The sequence below is a fragment of the Dreissena polymorpha genome, chromosome 14, assembly GCF_020536995.1.
Source record: "Dreissena polymorpha isolate Duluth1 chromosome 14, UMN_Dpol_1.0, whole genome shotgun sequence".
Classification (NCBI taxonomy): Eukaryota; Metazoa; Mollusca; class Bivalvia; order Myida; family Dreissenidae; genus Dreissena; species Dreissena polymorpha.
This window is the reverse complement of record NC_068368.1, coordinates 43,021,946-43,037,292: the sequence shown is the minus strand read 5'-3', so window position 1 is coordinate 43,037,292 and position 15,347 is coordinate 43,021,946. Positions and strand designations below refer to the sequence as shown.

The following is a 15,347-nucleotide window of genomic DNA, read 5'->3' as shown; positions in this document are numbered from 1 at the left end:
TTCACCACTCAAAAGGTGCAGCTTCATGAGAACACCGCTTTGAAAATGTATTTTTTTTTTTTTGAGATCTTTGACCTTGAAGGATGACCTTACCTTACCCTGAACTTTCACCACTCAAAATGTGCAGCTTCATGAGATACACATGCATGCCAAATATCAAGTTTCTATCTTCAATAATGCAAAAGTTATAGCCAACGCTTTGATAGAAGTTATGAGCATTTTACTATGCTAAATCATTGAAATGCACTAAGTGACCCCCGTGACCTAGTTTTTGACCCGGCATGACCCATATTCAAAATCGACCTATATATTGTCTAGATACAACTTCTGACCAAGTTTGGTAAAGATCGGATGACAAATATTTGAAATAGAGAGCGGACACGAAAAGTGTGACAGACAGACAGACAGACAGACTGACAGACGGACAGTGCGAAAACTATATACCCCCTTTTCTTCATAAAAAAGTGTAATCCCAGATTAGCTTGTGCCTGATTAGCAGGACAAAGCTTTCTGCTTGAATAGAATTTTCTATTTAAAGTAAGTCTCTTCTAAAGGAAAATCCAGGGTAGGCGGAAAAGATCCTCCCTGATTAGCCTGTGCGAACTGCACAGGCTAATAAGGGACAACACATTATGCACATGCATTAAGCCCAATTTCCCCAGAAAAAAACTCAATTACTTCCCATGTAATTCGGCACAGGAGTTACCAACCTTGAGTAGCCAGGTGAGCACCGAGTCTCTGTACGGCACAAACTTGTTCTTGTTCTTGCCTGACTCAGCCAGGGCAGATATCACCAGGCCCAGGGTGGTGAGTGACCTGCACAAGAGCAGGGGGAGAAATAAGGCTCAAATGAGTCGTTTTCTGAGAAAACTGGGCTTAATGCATGTGCGAAAGTGTTGTCCCAGATTAGCCTGTACAGTCCGCAACGCACAGGCTAATCAGGGACGACACTTTCCATTTTTATGGTATTTATAGTTTCAAGGAAGTCCCTCCTTACCGAAAATCAAGTTTAGGCGGAAAGTGTCATCCCTGATTAGCCTGTGTGAGTCACTGCACAGGCTAATCTGGGACGACACTTTATGCACATGCATTATGCCCAGTTTTCTCAGACCAAGACACACATTTTTTTTATTTGTTTGAAAATTCAAATGTATTTATAAGTATTTTCACTCACACAACAGTTGTCAGTTTACAAACAGAAAATAATCGCAGCAATTTTTGTTATGCCAAATGACAATTATCTGGTATAGGAAAATACACACTTTTAACAACAAAACGATATTGTATCATAAATGACAAATAAAACAAATGCTTTTAAAATATAATCTGGCAATCAAGAACAGCGGATAGCAACCAAATATCAACAAGAAAATTTGTTGAGTTGATATCCCCCGCCAATATGCTTCTGAACACAAAAGTGTTATATTTGACACTCAAAAAAGCATTTTTTCAAGATACAAAGGGCCATAACTCCGTTATTTACTGTTGGTGTACAATGCAATTTGGCGTGAATCATCCTCTTATCCATATATATACTCAAACCAAGTTTCAATGAAATCCGCCAAAGCACTTCCAAGATATGGCTGCGGACACAAAAGTGCCAGACAGACGGACGGAAAGACGGATGGAAAGACAGACGGATGGATGGACAACGCCAAAACAATATCACTCCGCCTATGGCGAGGGATAATTAACTGACAACAGATGATAAAAGCTATTCTCACTTGTTGATGTTGCTCCCCTCTCTCAGTCTGTCCCCCATGGCCCCTGTTTTCTGGGCCCTTTCAGACCCTGCCAAATCCACCAGACTCAACTTGCTGACTTTCTCACCAGAGACCTGAAAAAGAAATCATAAACTTTCCATTTATACCAATGCCCATCAAATACTGTAAAATTATTTTTAGTCGGACATTAATTTTCCTGGGTTGACCAATCTATAATAATCCATAAACATATTGTTACCGTACCAACACAAATTCTACATAATCAAGCATCAGAAATCCACAAATAAACGTGTTCACAAAAAAGTGATTTTTTTACACAACAAAAGTTCATGCCAACAAAATATATATAATTTTAATACAGAAAACAAAATTCCTAAGAAACTTATGTTTCAGCAATTTAATTTTAACATAGACTCTTGCTCAAAAGGAATTGATGTAGTCCATATTTAAATAAAGTATGTACTTTTCTTGCAATTTTAAACCACATTCCGGGAAAACATGACTTAATGCATATGCGTAAAGTGTCGTCCATTGACTAGCCTGTGCAATCTTCACAGGCTAATAAGGAACTCTACTTTCTGCCTAAACTTGAATTTTGCAAGATAGATACTTCCTTTAAATGAAATATTTAATAGAAGCAGAAAGTGTTGTCCCTGATTCACCTGTGTGGACTGCAGAGTTTTACACAAAATGTTTAGAGATTTATGTGAAACCTCATGCAAGGTACCCAAAGGGCCAAAAAAAGAAAAACATATATATTTTGGGACAGTGCACAAACATGTACTATGTAGTTATTAACTAATAAGCAATCAAACACAGGTCTCGCTCCATACAAATGCTTTAAGATCATATTTTCTTAACCCTTTCCCACTCGGAAGCAAAGTGAAAATAGCTATGTGCAAACAGCCTTAACCAGAACAGCCTGTGAGTAACCTCGCAGTTCAGGTTTTATGCTGTTTGCTGCTCATCAGTATCTCAGGGTTGGAAATAAAGCTTTTATAACTTGAATTTAGTAAGAAAGGTCTATAACTAAATATAACTTTCTAAGAGACTACAAATGCATGAAAATACGTATTTAAGGGTTAAGATCATATTTTCATAAATTGTGTTATTAACCCTTTAGCAAACATGCTGTCAAATATAAATACAAGTATGTATAAGATCGTTATAAAACACCCTGACAGTTGGCTTTTGACACCTATTTCAAACCGCTTACACTTCATGACATGACAAATGATTTAACACTTCACTAATTGTCACATGTCAATAAACCAGAAAGGGATGAGCTTATCAATTGTGCTAACCAATCAGAATCAAAGGACTTTACATGTGGTTACAGTCTACAATAATTGTCATATGTCAATATAACAGATAGGGGTGGGCCTATAGATAGTGTCAGCCAATCAGAATCAATGAACTGGACATGGTTACAGTATTCAATAATGGTAACATGTCAATAAACCAGAAAGGGGTGTGCCATAACAATTCACACACATTTACTGCATAAAAAAGTAAGAACATAGCTAAAATGCTGTTTGTGTAAATTTAGAGAAAATCAAATATCTGTGAAATATATCAGATGTCATCACAATTCTGACATAATAACTTAAAATATCTAAACATCAAATGTACTGCTACAATTAAATACTACTCAACTCTAAATACATTTTTTTTTCCATAAATATAGAGAATGTTAAGGTGAGTATTAAATTAGTTTCTATTATAATTTCATTGGCTGATTCAAGGGAAATCCCCCCCAGAGCTTTGGCCACATCACTGCGTCTGTGCACAGCGTAACCGATGTAAAATTGTTCAGTGGAAGGAATTCCGGACTTATCTCTGCAAGTTCACACGAGACATATAGACACAAATTATTGAACAGTTACAATTATGTATTTACATCAATCACGAAGAATTTCAGGGTCTGTACTCGGTCACTAAATCAATTGGGGAAGACATAATGGACTATCGATTAACGTTGATAACACAGTATAGATTTCTAGATAAGAAATCAAACACTACCGAAATACTATAGCGTTATGATTAAGAGGGAAATAGTAAATTTATCTAACCACAAATGTTTGCCATATTTGGTCAGTCCATCTGGGAATCATTCCTAAAAGCTTGCATAGGCTACCATAATGTGCCAGTTTGCAGTAAATAATAGTTTGACTAAAATAAACTTTCTATTGAAAAGTATTGTGCTTAGATGTTCTATTTACAAGAGGCCATTAGATATTTAAAGACACATGCAAAAACGGATCTTATGCTACATGCTGCCGCCAAAGCTATAGCCCAGCCTGTGCATCTCGCAGTCTGGTCAGGAGATATCTAATGACACCACAAAACCTTGCATAATTTTATAGCAGACAGCGCAGCTCCTGAACAGACTGTGCAATTGTGCAGGCTGGGCTTGAACTCATGTGACGAAAATGCCATAGGACCCATTTTTGCACAACACCGCTCTTTTAGAGTGTTTTGAAAGTGTCGAAAGAAAACTGCACATTAATCAAATACTAAGATAACATATATTTGAATGGTGCATAATTAAACTCATAATAAGCCATGTGAGGACACATATGATGTGATCCCAGTAGTACAATTTTCATATATGAATACACATGTACTATTGTGTGGTTTGAATATACATGTACTTAATAACCCACATTTCATGTGGTGGATATGCGACTAACTAGTGAAAAAGAATTAATTTAACCTTTGTTTTAAATTTAATAAACTTAAATTTTCAAACATAATTTTAAAGTCAGGATAGATGCTGAATATCGTTTTTAAAGATATATCTTGTTTAATATTGCATCAAAAATAATTTTCTTACAGTAAAAATATAACATATGGAATGTTAAGTAACCCAGACAATACATTTTTTTGAACAGGTAAAGGTTTTGTGCAAAATAAACAAATATTGTATTTTGGAATTTTGCATATTTCATGAAGGCTAGAAAAATAAAATCATATTTTTTTCTATAAATACTGTCTTGCATCTTTTTACAAATTTTAAACCTTAATACAGATTTTATTTATCTTTAAATAAATTTGTTGAGATAAAAAAATGTTTTTAAATGCCTTAAATACTATTTTCACTTTACTTTTTGTAAACACTAATTTGTGCTGTCTCAGTTAGATGTCATTCAATGATCCATATAATGCCCCAGGGAGATGAAATGGGGGACACATGTTTACGAGGACATGGTAGGTAGACCACGAGACCTGCTAGCTGCTATCCATGACAGTATCAATCAATGAATGTGTCGATTAGCCATGTAATCTGTAACCTGTCGAATTTAAGTGCTTAAACAGTTAAAAAGAATGAAATAATGTAACTGTCAACCCGAGGCCCAGTTGTATATTCAAATACATAACACATATAATAATGTTTAATGGATCCTGAATTGTTGTTTTTTCTATTTTTAGAATGGGGCTGGGGCCCTTTGGATTGGGAAAAATAAAGTCATGTTGACTAAAATTGTGAAATCAATGTTTTTTACTTTTTGCTCACAAATACTTTAAAATTGTGGATACATATTTTCAATATGATATTTACTGAGGTTCAACCTTTATTGGCTTTTTTTCAGACGTGAAGCAAAGCTGAAGAAATTGCAACACTGAAACAAGAGATGTGTTTGTCAGAAACACAATGCCCCCTACTGCGCCGCTTTGAATTTATTTTTTACCTTTGACCTTGAAGGATGACCTTGACCTTTCACCACTCATTGCAGCTACATGAGATACATTATGCATGCCAAATATCAAGTTGCTATCTTTAATATTGCACAAGTTATTACAAAAGTTTAACCAAGGTTAAAGCTTGTGACAGACAGACAGACACATACAATGACGGACACATACAATGACAGACAGGCCAAAAACTATATACCCCCAATCATTCGATCCGGAGGCATAAAAAATGTACCAGTAAATAAACATTCAGTATACTTAAGAATATATTTGATTCACATAAAAAAAATCTAAATGGACCTTTCAAAGATTGACCAAATGAAAATGATCCCATTTTGTCCTTGATTCAAAAAGTTATACAAATGAGTCTTGTCCTGAGAAACAGGTCCTCTTGCACGTGCGCAATGGTTGTCCCAGATTGGCCTGAGCAATCCACAACCAATCAGTTTCTGTCTACACTTGATTTAAGCAGATTTCCTAGAAACAAAATAACTCATCAAAGTGAAAAGTGTCGTCAATTAATAAACAAATAAACAATTAACCTTTTACCACTTACCCTTAGAAAGTTACATTTAATGTAAGACCTTTCTTACTTTATTCAAATTTTAAAGGCTTCATTTCCAACTCATAGAGACTGATGAGCAGCAAACAGCATAGAACCTGAACAGCCTGCAAGTTACTTGCAGGCTGTTCTGGTTTTATGCTGTATTATTGAGATAGCCTTTTTCACTTTTCTCCTGAGTCGGAAAGGGTTAAGAGATGTGAAATGTTTTTCAGTAGAGAAATATGCAAAAATATCAGTGAAATAATCCTACTATCACTCGAATTTCTCAAAAATATCAGTGAAATAATCCTACTATCACTCAAATTGCTAAAAAATATCAGTGAAATAATCCTACTATCACTCGAATTGCTCAAAAGCTACTTCAGGCATTATTATTTTTACAAAATTCCTTAAAATTTACTAAAGTCTAGGAGTATAGAATATTATTGTTATTGACGAGAAAAAAATGCATTGCATGTTAAAACTGTTATAGCATTGGAAACTCTACATACATTATTATAAATTTGTTGACAAAATACTTATTATGTAAATTTTAATGAAATCTGTTTATTAATGTAAGAAATAAAAATCAGGAAACTAATGAAACCTGTTAAAAAATCAAACTTATGTCAATTATTCATTTCACACTGTTGTTGGTATTAAGTGATTTTATTTTTTAATAACAATACTTTAATTTTATGTTATTTTATGCTTTCAAAATAAAGTGAAATAAATGAAAGCATCCTCATATTATAGTGTGTGATAACCTGCCACAATTAGGTGTCAATTAGGTCTCGGACAGGACAAGTGTCAAACTTCAAATTTAAAAACTTCACAACTAAATTGGGCCTCTATTTCTACTGAAATCTGTCAATTTGTTGCATAGATCAATTACAATTGAGAGTCAATGACAGATGAATCTCCTTTAAATGATGCTTATGAACAATACTTCTATACAATTGATGTGGATCACAAATAGTACAGTTGTAGTCTTGTTCTGTGTAAAGATAGTACAATTCAGGCAAACAATCATTTTCTTGAAAATCAGACAAACAGCTGTAAGCAGCGCATTTTAAGTAAATCACTATTCAATATTACAGAGGGCGCAGATTTTTTAAATTGGTTAAATTCATACATAAGGATTTTGTGTTAAAAACATTAGTTTGTCAAATAAAAATTGCCATTCAGAAATATTGAAGATGGACATTAAGTTGAAATCCAGTGCATGTGTGCTGACAATGCTACTTCTCGCAGTGAGTGGAAATCCTATTTCCTTTGACCGTTTTGCGGCAAAGGCTCGATTGGTTAGAGAAATACCCCAGGCAAGAGAGATCAGCGAACCAGCACCAGTTGCAATGGCCCAAGTACAGACTCCAGTTGAAGGTTTGTGAGAATAATTACGACTCGTTATGTTAATATGATATATTTTAATCAAGCCTACTATAACTCTAGTTTGAGTTATTTTACATTCGAAGCAAGCATACATGAACTTTTGATGATCATCATTTACGTTTTTAACAATAATTTGTAATTCTCTGTAACAACTTTTAAGTTCTTCAGGTAAAGCTCCACATACTTGAATACAAATAACTCAACAATAAAAATAATAATCTAAATTAAACCCATACAGATAAAAACTAATAATATTGGCAACAAAAATTGAATTTTGCATTATACTTCTTAACTTGAATTAATGTTTCTGTATTTCTAGGTCAACCAAGGCTCCCACAGACAAAAAACAGTATTTAAAAGTTTGCATTCTGAATAATACTTAAAAACGTTAAATGGAAATGAGTTTATTATACTCTATTTCTAGGTCAACCAAGGCCGCCACCCAATTGGAGCAAGGCAGATCAGGGGGTTGGGAACTCAGGGGGTGGGGCCGCTGTATCCGGGGCAACTGTGGGGCCTGACCGTCGCCCACCCAGTTGGGGTCCTGCCTCTAACACAGCAGCTTCCTTCCAGAACATGGGTCTGGATCCGGCCGCAGCACTTTGTGGGTGGATAAGATCCATTCTATTACTTGAATGCATTCCCGTGATTTAAATGCCTTTAAAAAAAGTATTATATTAAAATTTCTATTTCTCCAATACAATTTGCCTGGTTCAGGTAAATCTGTCCCTAATTCTGGAAAACCTGGGCTAAATGCATGCGCATAAAGTGAAATCCCAGATTAGCCTGTGTAGTCCACAGCGGCTAATCAGGGATAACACTTTCCGCTTTTATGTAATTTTTCTATAAGTGGAAGTCTCTTTTATAGCGAAAATCCATTTATAGCAGAATGTATTCTCCAGGATATGTCTGTGAACACTGCGCAGGCTAATGTAAAACAAAACTTTGTGCTCATGCATTAAACCCTATTTTCCAAGATTGAGGCTCAAATGTGTCTGACATCAAATACACAGTAGAACCATTTATAATATTGTGGAAATTCTGGGACCAGGTCCACATTAAAGTTATGTATACCAGCTGCAGGCACCTCAGGGACAGGGGCCACAGATGGAGGAGCCAGTGGGGGCCCGGGCAGCTACGCTGATATGATGACCAACATGTGGCAGGCCAGACAGAAGATGCAGATGGCCATGTACAACCCACAGTAAGTTACCTGGCAGGGCCCTCGTTTGGCCGTTTTGGGGGCCGAAATTCTGCCCCATTCACCCCTTAAAATAATATACTTTTATTTTTTTATTTTATACCAATGTTGCCAGCTGGTATCGTGCTATTAACCTTTGATTAAATGTACATTTATGTAAATTACATTAAAAAATAGCAATTTTAAGTGTTGAATGGTTGGTGAAAAGATCTTCTAAAATTCCCCTTTTGCCCAAAACGACGCAAAATTCCCCCTCTAAGGGCCCCAGCCTCAATCCCCCAAAGTGTAGCAAGGGCCCTGCCTAGCCTCAATCACTCTAAATATCAGCCTTTCTTTGGGAAAATGGTGCTTAATGCATCAGCATAGTGTCCCTGCAAGTTAGCCTTTTAAGTCAAAATTTGACACTATTCCCAAATGTTGAATAGAAGATTTTTATCAAATTTCTGATAGATATTCCCAATGGAAGGTACAAAAGGTAATAACAACATCAAATTTATCTCATTATCCAGGTCTTTGAATTGAATTTTATTAAATTAATAATATTGAAATCATTTTTATCTTTTATTCTCAATTGTATAGTACTTGTTAGCAAAAAAACACATAAAATTAACTATTTAAATAAAACAAAGTGATTTTTACCAATTCATTTTGCCGTGGCCTTATTCCCCAAAATGGTGAAAAAATACACTGCCCATGTGTGTTCAGGTTTCAGCAGGAGTACATGAACATGATGACCAAGTTCTGGCAAGGGGCCACAGGGGCAAATGTAACGAATAGCACACAGACAGGTAAGCTTATATGAGCCAAATTGTGTGAAAATGGGTCTTAGGACATCTTTGAACAGTGGTGCTCCTGAAATTTCTGATGAGCAGTCACAATGTCCACTAATGAAACAGCTAAACATGCCATGACTTTTCACATTTCCTACTGCACTTCTTACTATTGTCCATGTTCCTTTCATGTTTTCCATATTCCAATCAATACACATTTTCCCAATCAGTTAGACAATATATATCAGTAAATGATTTTCTAGTCAGTAACCATCTTGCATTCAGACACAATATATTTTTCTCTTTGATAACAATTCCATATTTTGTATAGTGCCCCTTCATAACAACCCTACTATACATGTTTCAGGGACTTCATTCCCATACAACCCCATGATGATGGGTTTTGGAGATGGCCTAGGGGATGGCATGGGGAAGATGGCAATGTTCAACCCACAGTAAGTCACCTGTCCTCTAATACTCATCACATGGGCCTCACTCTGGGAAAACAGGGCTTAACGCAGGTGCCTTAAGTGTTGCCTCAGATTGGACTGTACAGGCACATCTGGGAAGACACTTTTCTAACATGCATAAAGCCCAGTTTTCCCAGAATGTGGCCTATATATTATTCATTTAAATCATACTCAGTAAAAAAAAAAAACACTTTGTATTTTTATGCAACAGTATGTCACATTATATTTTCTCCACAACAACATGTTCCCCTAATAATCAGAATACTTTTCCACCACAATTACAAATATTTTCACTATATGACTGTAGTTTCTCCAAAATATTACACAGTTACTGTATCACAGTTCATTTTATTCATGGAATCAAGTACCAACAATATCACAAAAGTATTACCAGTCTGCAATCTCCCACTAGACTGTCTCCCTTCCCTCACACATGTGTATGTGTTCAGGTTTCAGCAAGAGTACATGAACATGATGTCCAAAGTCTGGGGTGGGGCCACAGGGTCAAGTGGGGGCTCAACAAGCTCACAGACAGGCACGCAGACAGCCACAAAGATAGGTAAGCATATGAGCCTTTTTACGTATTTAAACAATTTAGTTCGCAATATGAGCCCTAGACATATCTAAACAGAGCAGCTCCAGATATTGGTTGTGTTGTGCAACAATACGCATATCTGCACAGTGTAGCTCCAGGTATCGGCTGTGTTGTGCAACAATGAGCATATCTGAACAGTGAAGCTCCAGATATCGGCTGTGTTGTGCAACAATGAGCATATCTGAACAGTGTAGCTCCAGGTATCGGTTGTGTTGTGCAACAATGGGCATATCTGAACAGTGTAGCTCCGGGAATTGGCTGTGTTGTGCAACAATGGGCATATCTGAACAGTGAAGCTCCAGGTACTGGCTGTGTTGTGCAACAATGGGCATATCTGAACAGTGTAGCTCCAGGTATTGGCTGAGTTGTGCAATAACCAGCATATCTGAACAGTGTAGCCACAAGTATCGGTTGTGTTGTGCAACAATGGGCATATCTGAACAGTGTAGCTCCAGGTATTGGCTGTGTTGTGCAACAATGAGCATATCTGAACAGTGTAGCTCCAGATATTGGCTGTGTTGTGCAACAGTGGGCATATCTGAACAGTGTAGCTCCAGATATTGGCTGAGTTGTGCAACAATGAGCATATCTGAACAGTGTAGCTCCAGATATTGGCTGTGTTGTGCAACAATGAGCATATCTGAACAGTGTAGCTCCAGATATTGGCTGTGTTGTGCAACAATGGGCATATCTGAACAGTGTAGCTCCAGGTATTGGCTGTGTTGTGCAACAATGAGCATATCTGAACAGTGTAGCTCCAGATATTGGCTGTGTTGTGCAACAATGGGCCTATCTGAGCAGTGTAGCTCCAGATATTGGCTGTGTTGTGCAACAATGAGCATATCTGAACAGTGTAGCTCCAGGTATTGGCTGTGTTGTGCAACAATGAGCATATCTGAACAGTGTAGTTCCAGATATGCCTCTACATAATTATATTCTACTGAGCTGTCACAATGTCCACTAATAAGACCATGAAACCTTGTGTTACTTTATCGCAGACTGTGTAGCCCCTGACAAGACATTCGCAAACGTGGTTTCAGAAACATGTGATGATAACTAAGTCTACAAACTAAGAACTTGCAGCATTCTAAATTTCCTGCTGAACTTGTTAATGTTTTTCTCCATTTTCCTTTCGTCTTTGGTCACCTGGTTCCAATCAGTAACCATATTCAAATCTGTAAGCATTTTCCCATTCAGTTACCATATTCGAATCAGTAACCATATTCCTGATCAGTAACCATATTTCAACCAGTAACCATTTTTCCATTCATTGACCATATTCTAATCAGTAACCATTTTCCTGATCAGTAAACATATTCCAATCAGTAAACATTTTCCCATTCAGTTACCATATTCAAATCAGTCATGACTAACCACTCAGTAATGATTTTCCAGAGAGAAAACATCAGATATATTTTCTTCTATGATAATGAGAAAATATCTTTTATAGTGCCCACTGTATGTGTTTCAGGGACTCCATTCCCATACAACCCCATGATGATGGGTTTTGGAGACGGCCTGGGGGATGGAATGGGCTTTGGAGGTGATGGGATGAAAAGGGCATTCATGGGTAAGTGGCATTATTTCAGATACTGTAAAATCAGCATTACCTGTGGGACAGTAATTTTGTTGATTGTGTGAGTTGACCGTACCACAAATTTAAAACAAACAAATCCAAAAATAATCCATGCCAATTCCTCAATTCTTTGTTCAATATCAGAAAGCACAAATTTTGGTGTATACAAAATGCATTTAAAAAAAAATAAAATAATTTCATGCTGGCTTATATTAATGATTTTACATTTCCTGTTCAGAATTAAATTCTCACGTTTTCCCTAAAAAAGTAAAGTTTACTTTTAAATAAACTGCAACTGAAACTTTAAGGGTTGTTAATTTATAAATTTTCTTCACCATTCTACTTAACAATCTTTTAAATAATTTCTATTTTCATCTACATTTATAAAGAAAATATAAGCACTGCTGTGAAAATCAATTTTTTTATGAATGAAAATTGAATAAAGATGCCGCACTTAAATTACAGTATAATAATAATGATTCTTCAATACATTTCTGTCTTGCTGATCGAAGGTCCATAATATGCCCTATATCATATTTATTTAACATTACAGTGCCCTATATCATATTTACTTAACATTACAGTGCCCTATATCATATTTACTTAACATTACAGTGCCCTATATCATATTTACTTAACATTACAGTGCCCTATATCATATTTACTTAACATTACAGTCTGCACAGGCTTAGTAGGGACCACACTTTCTGCTTTCCTTGAATTTTTCAGTTATAGAAACTCAATCAAATATCAAGTTGAGGCAAATTGTCATCCTTATTTGCCTCTGCAGATAATCACAGGCTAATCTGGGAAAACCTTTTACTCACATGCATTAAACCCCATTTTCCCAGATTGAGGCTCATATACTGAATCTTCTCTGCAGCTCCCTACCACCCTGTGTGCCAAACCAACCCCAACAGCCAGATGTGCCAGATGGCCAAGATGGGGATCGGGATGGAGACCCAGTTAGAGGGCCCCTTTGGGGAGTTGGACATGGAGCCCGGGGAGATGGACATTGAGGGGCCCATGGCGTACTCCCTTTTGCAGCGCCTCAACATGCAGGGCAGCGGGGTGCATGCTGACCATCATGAGATCACACTGAACTCACATGTTCTCAAAGTACTGAAGGTGGGTTGGTGGGGGTCAATGTTTTTATTAACTATTTAAAGTCATTTAGTTCTGGAGAAAGAAATCTGGCCCACAACAAGATCATCTTAACAGACCTGTTCTCAATGCACTAATTTTGCATGTATCTTTTACATCACTCCTTTAAACTCATAAATACTATACATAGTAAAGATAATTAGCTGTAGTTGGCACGTAATACATAGCTACATGTTATTAATTTCTAGGAAAAACAATGTTATAGTTGGATAAATAACTGCATTGTGCGCATGTTTACAGGAGAGGTTTGGAGTGAACACGACTGAAGACATCAAGTCCAAGTCTGCGGACCCACAGTTCCAGGCGTTCATGTTCCAAGTGATGAAACGCAGCTCAGAGCTCGCGCCTGGGGAATTCAACGCAAACCTAACCGCCGCCGACGTTGCCCAAATACTCGCCACGCTAGACGCTAACCCTGCCCCGAATCAGATGATGGCTACTAACGATCTCAATCACGCCACTCTGGGGACTCGACGGTCGGGCCAGAACGCTGTGTTGTCCATTGATAGCGTTCCTGCATCACAGAGCCCCAACTGGGCCATGCCATTTCTCCCCCTGGTTGCCAACCCATTTCTCCCCCTGGTTTCAAACGGCTCTGCTAATCATAGTAATCCATTCAACGGTGCTGCCCATCATCATGGTAGAGCAGAGGCCCTTGTCTCCGATGTTCTGGGATCATCTCCAGTCCATGGGCATGCCGCGGGCAAAGCGGGCCAAGTAGGTCAGGCCCAGGAAGCTACAGAGAGGACAACACAGTCAACAAAAAGTTCACACACTCACACACAGCGTGCCATGGCTGGTGTTTCAGGACAGGAAGGTACACATAAGGCTAGCAGAGGCCCTGGAGACGTGAATGGAACAGCTGCCCTTGTGGCTGGACAGGCAGCATTAGTAGCTGGTTTCAACACACCCATGCCTGGTACTGATGCTGAAGTGAACACAAAAACTCAGCAATCCACAAACATGCAACCTGGCCGTCAACCTGGTTCTCAACCAGCTTCTCACGTGGCAGCAACCAGTCCAAACACAAACAGCAACTCTCAAATGCAGGCTGTGAATTCCAACAACAGCGTCCCTCAATCAAGTGCAGCCTCTCCTGCAAATCCTCCTCATCATCACAAACATCATCATCATTCCCTTGAGCGGTCTCATGGAAAAGAGCAGGACATTGGACACAAAGCCGCTGGAAGCCTGCCTCAAGATGCTATGACACAACACCAAAATACTCCTGTAGCATCTCCAAACCAAGGGAAGTCGAATTCTCCAGCTGCTGCAGTAGCAGGGACTGGAGCCAGTCTACCAGTCGCAGGAACCAATACAGAAGGTCCGGTTACAGTTGATAACCGGTCAACCGGTCTCCGGGAGGCGGGAATCTTCCCAGGGGTCAATGACACTGTTCCTGCTGTCAAGATTCAGCCTAAATATTCCGGTTCCACTATATTCGCCATAGTGGCCATCTCTCTGATAGTGCTGGCAATCATTGTGGGGCCCATCATGTGCATGCTGTACAAGATGAAGACGAAACGGGAAGAGAGAAGACGTAAAATCCGTGCTCTGAAGAACAAAGAGGTTTCAGAGAACAACATAATGGAAGCCATGATGCTTCACGACCTGGGGACCAAGGGCAGGATGATGTCAGTGGCAAACGAGGGCGCGACAGGGCGAGGTAACTATTACAAGTCAGAGTACGAAGACACGTACCAGACGATCGATCCAGAGCTAGAGCAGCTGAACAGGCCCGGGAGGAGCGTCTCTTCTGGACGGCTCCCTTGAACTGGGACAGAGGCAGGGAGGCAGACATTAACCCAATTACGCCTAGTGGACTGTCCCATCCTTCTAAATTGGATCAATTTATTTCCAAAATTAGGGATGTCTAGTATATTTATTTCTATATTTAGAATATTTCTTACAGAAATTCCTTTAAGCAAACAGTGCAGACCCTGATGAGACGCCACATCATGCGGCGTCTCATCTGGGTCTACGCTGTTTGCCAAGGCCTTTTTTCTAGACGCTAGGCATAAATGGGTTAACAGACATCCATAACAAACAATAATCACAAACAGTTGAACATATAGTAAATGAAACTGAAATATTACAGAAAATTATTTTGTATGCATATTATAAGATTTCAATCAAAATACGAATTGCAATATAACATTCTTTTAATGAAATTTTTTAGCAGAAAAACTATATCACAAATTAAGATGTGATGAAA

General features: G+C 38.0%; 1 protein-coding gene across 4 annotated transcripts in view; it reads right to left on the bottom strand.

Moving 5' to 3' along the window:
- Positions 1-15,347, bottom strand: part of LOC127857789 (kinesin-like protein KIF13A) — a 211,081-nt gene that overhangs the window by 108,109 nt on the left and 87,625 nt on the right. For all 4 annotated transcript variants that reach the window (XM_052394453.1, XM_052394454.1, XM_052394456.1 and 1 more), the window contains 2 exons: positions 1,725-1,837; positions 711-816 (listed from right to left, as the gene is read on the bottom strand). In XM_052394453.1, coding sequence (XP_052250413.1) covers positions 711-816; positions 1,725-1,837 — 219 coding nt within the window. The remainder of the gene's footprint in view (positions 1-710; positions 817-1,724; positions 1,838-15,347) is intronic.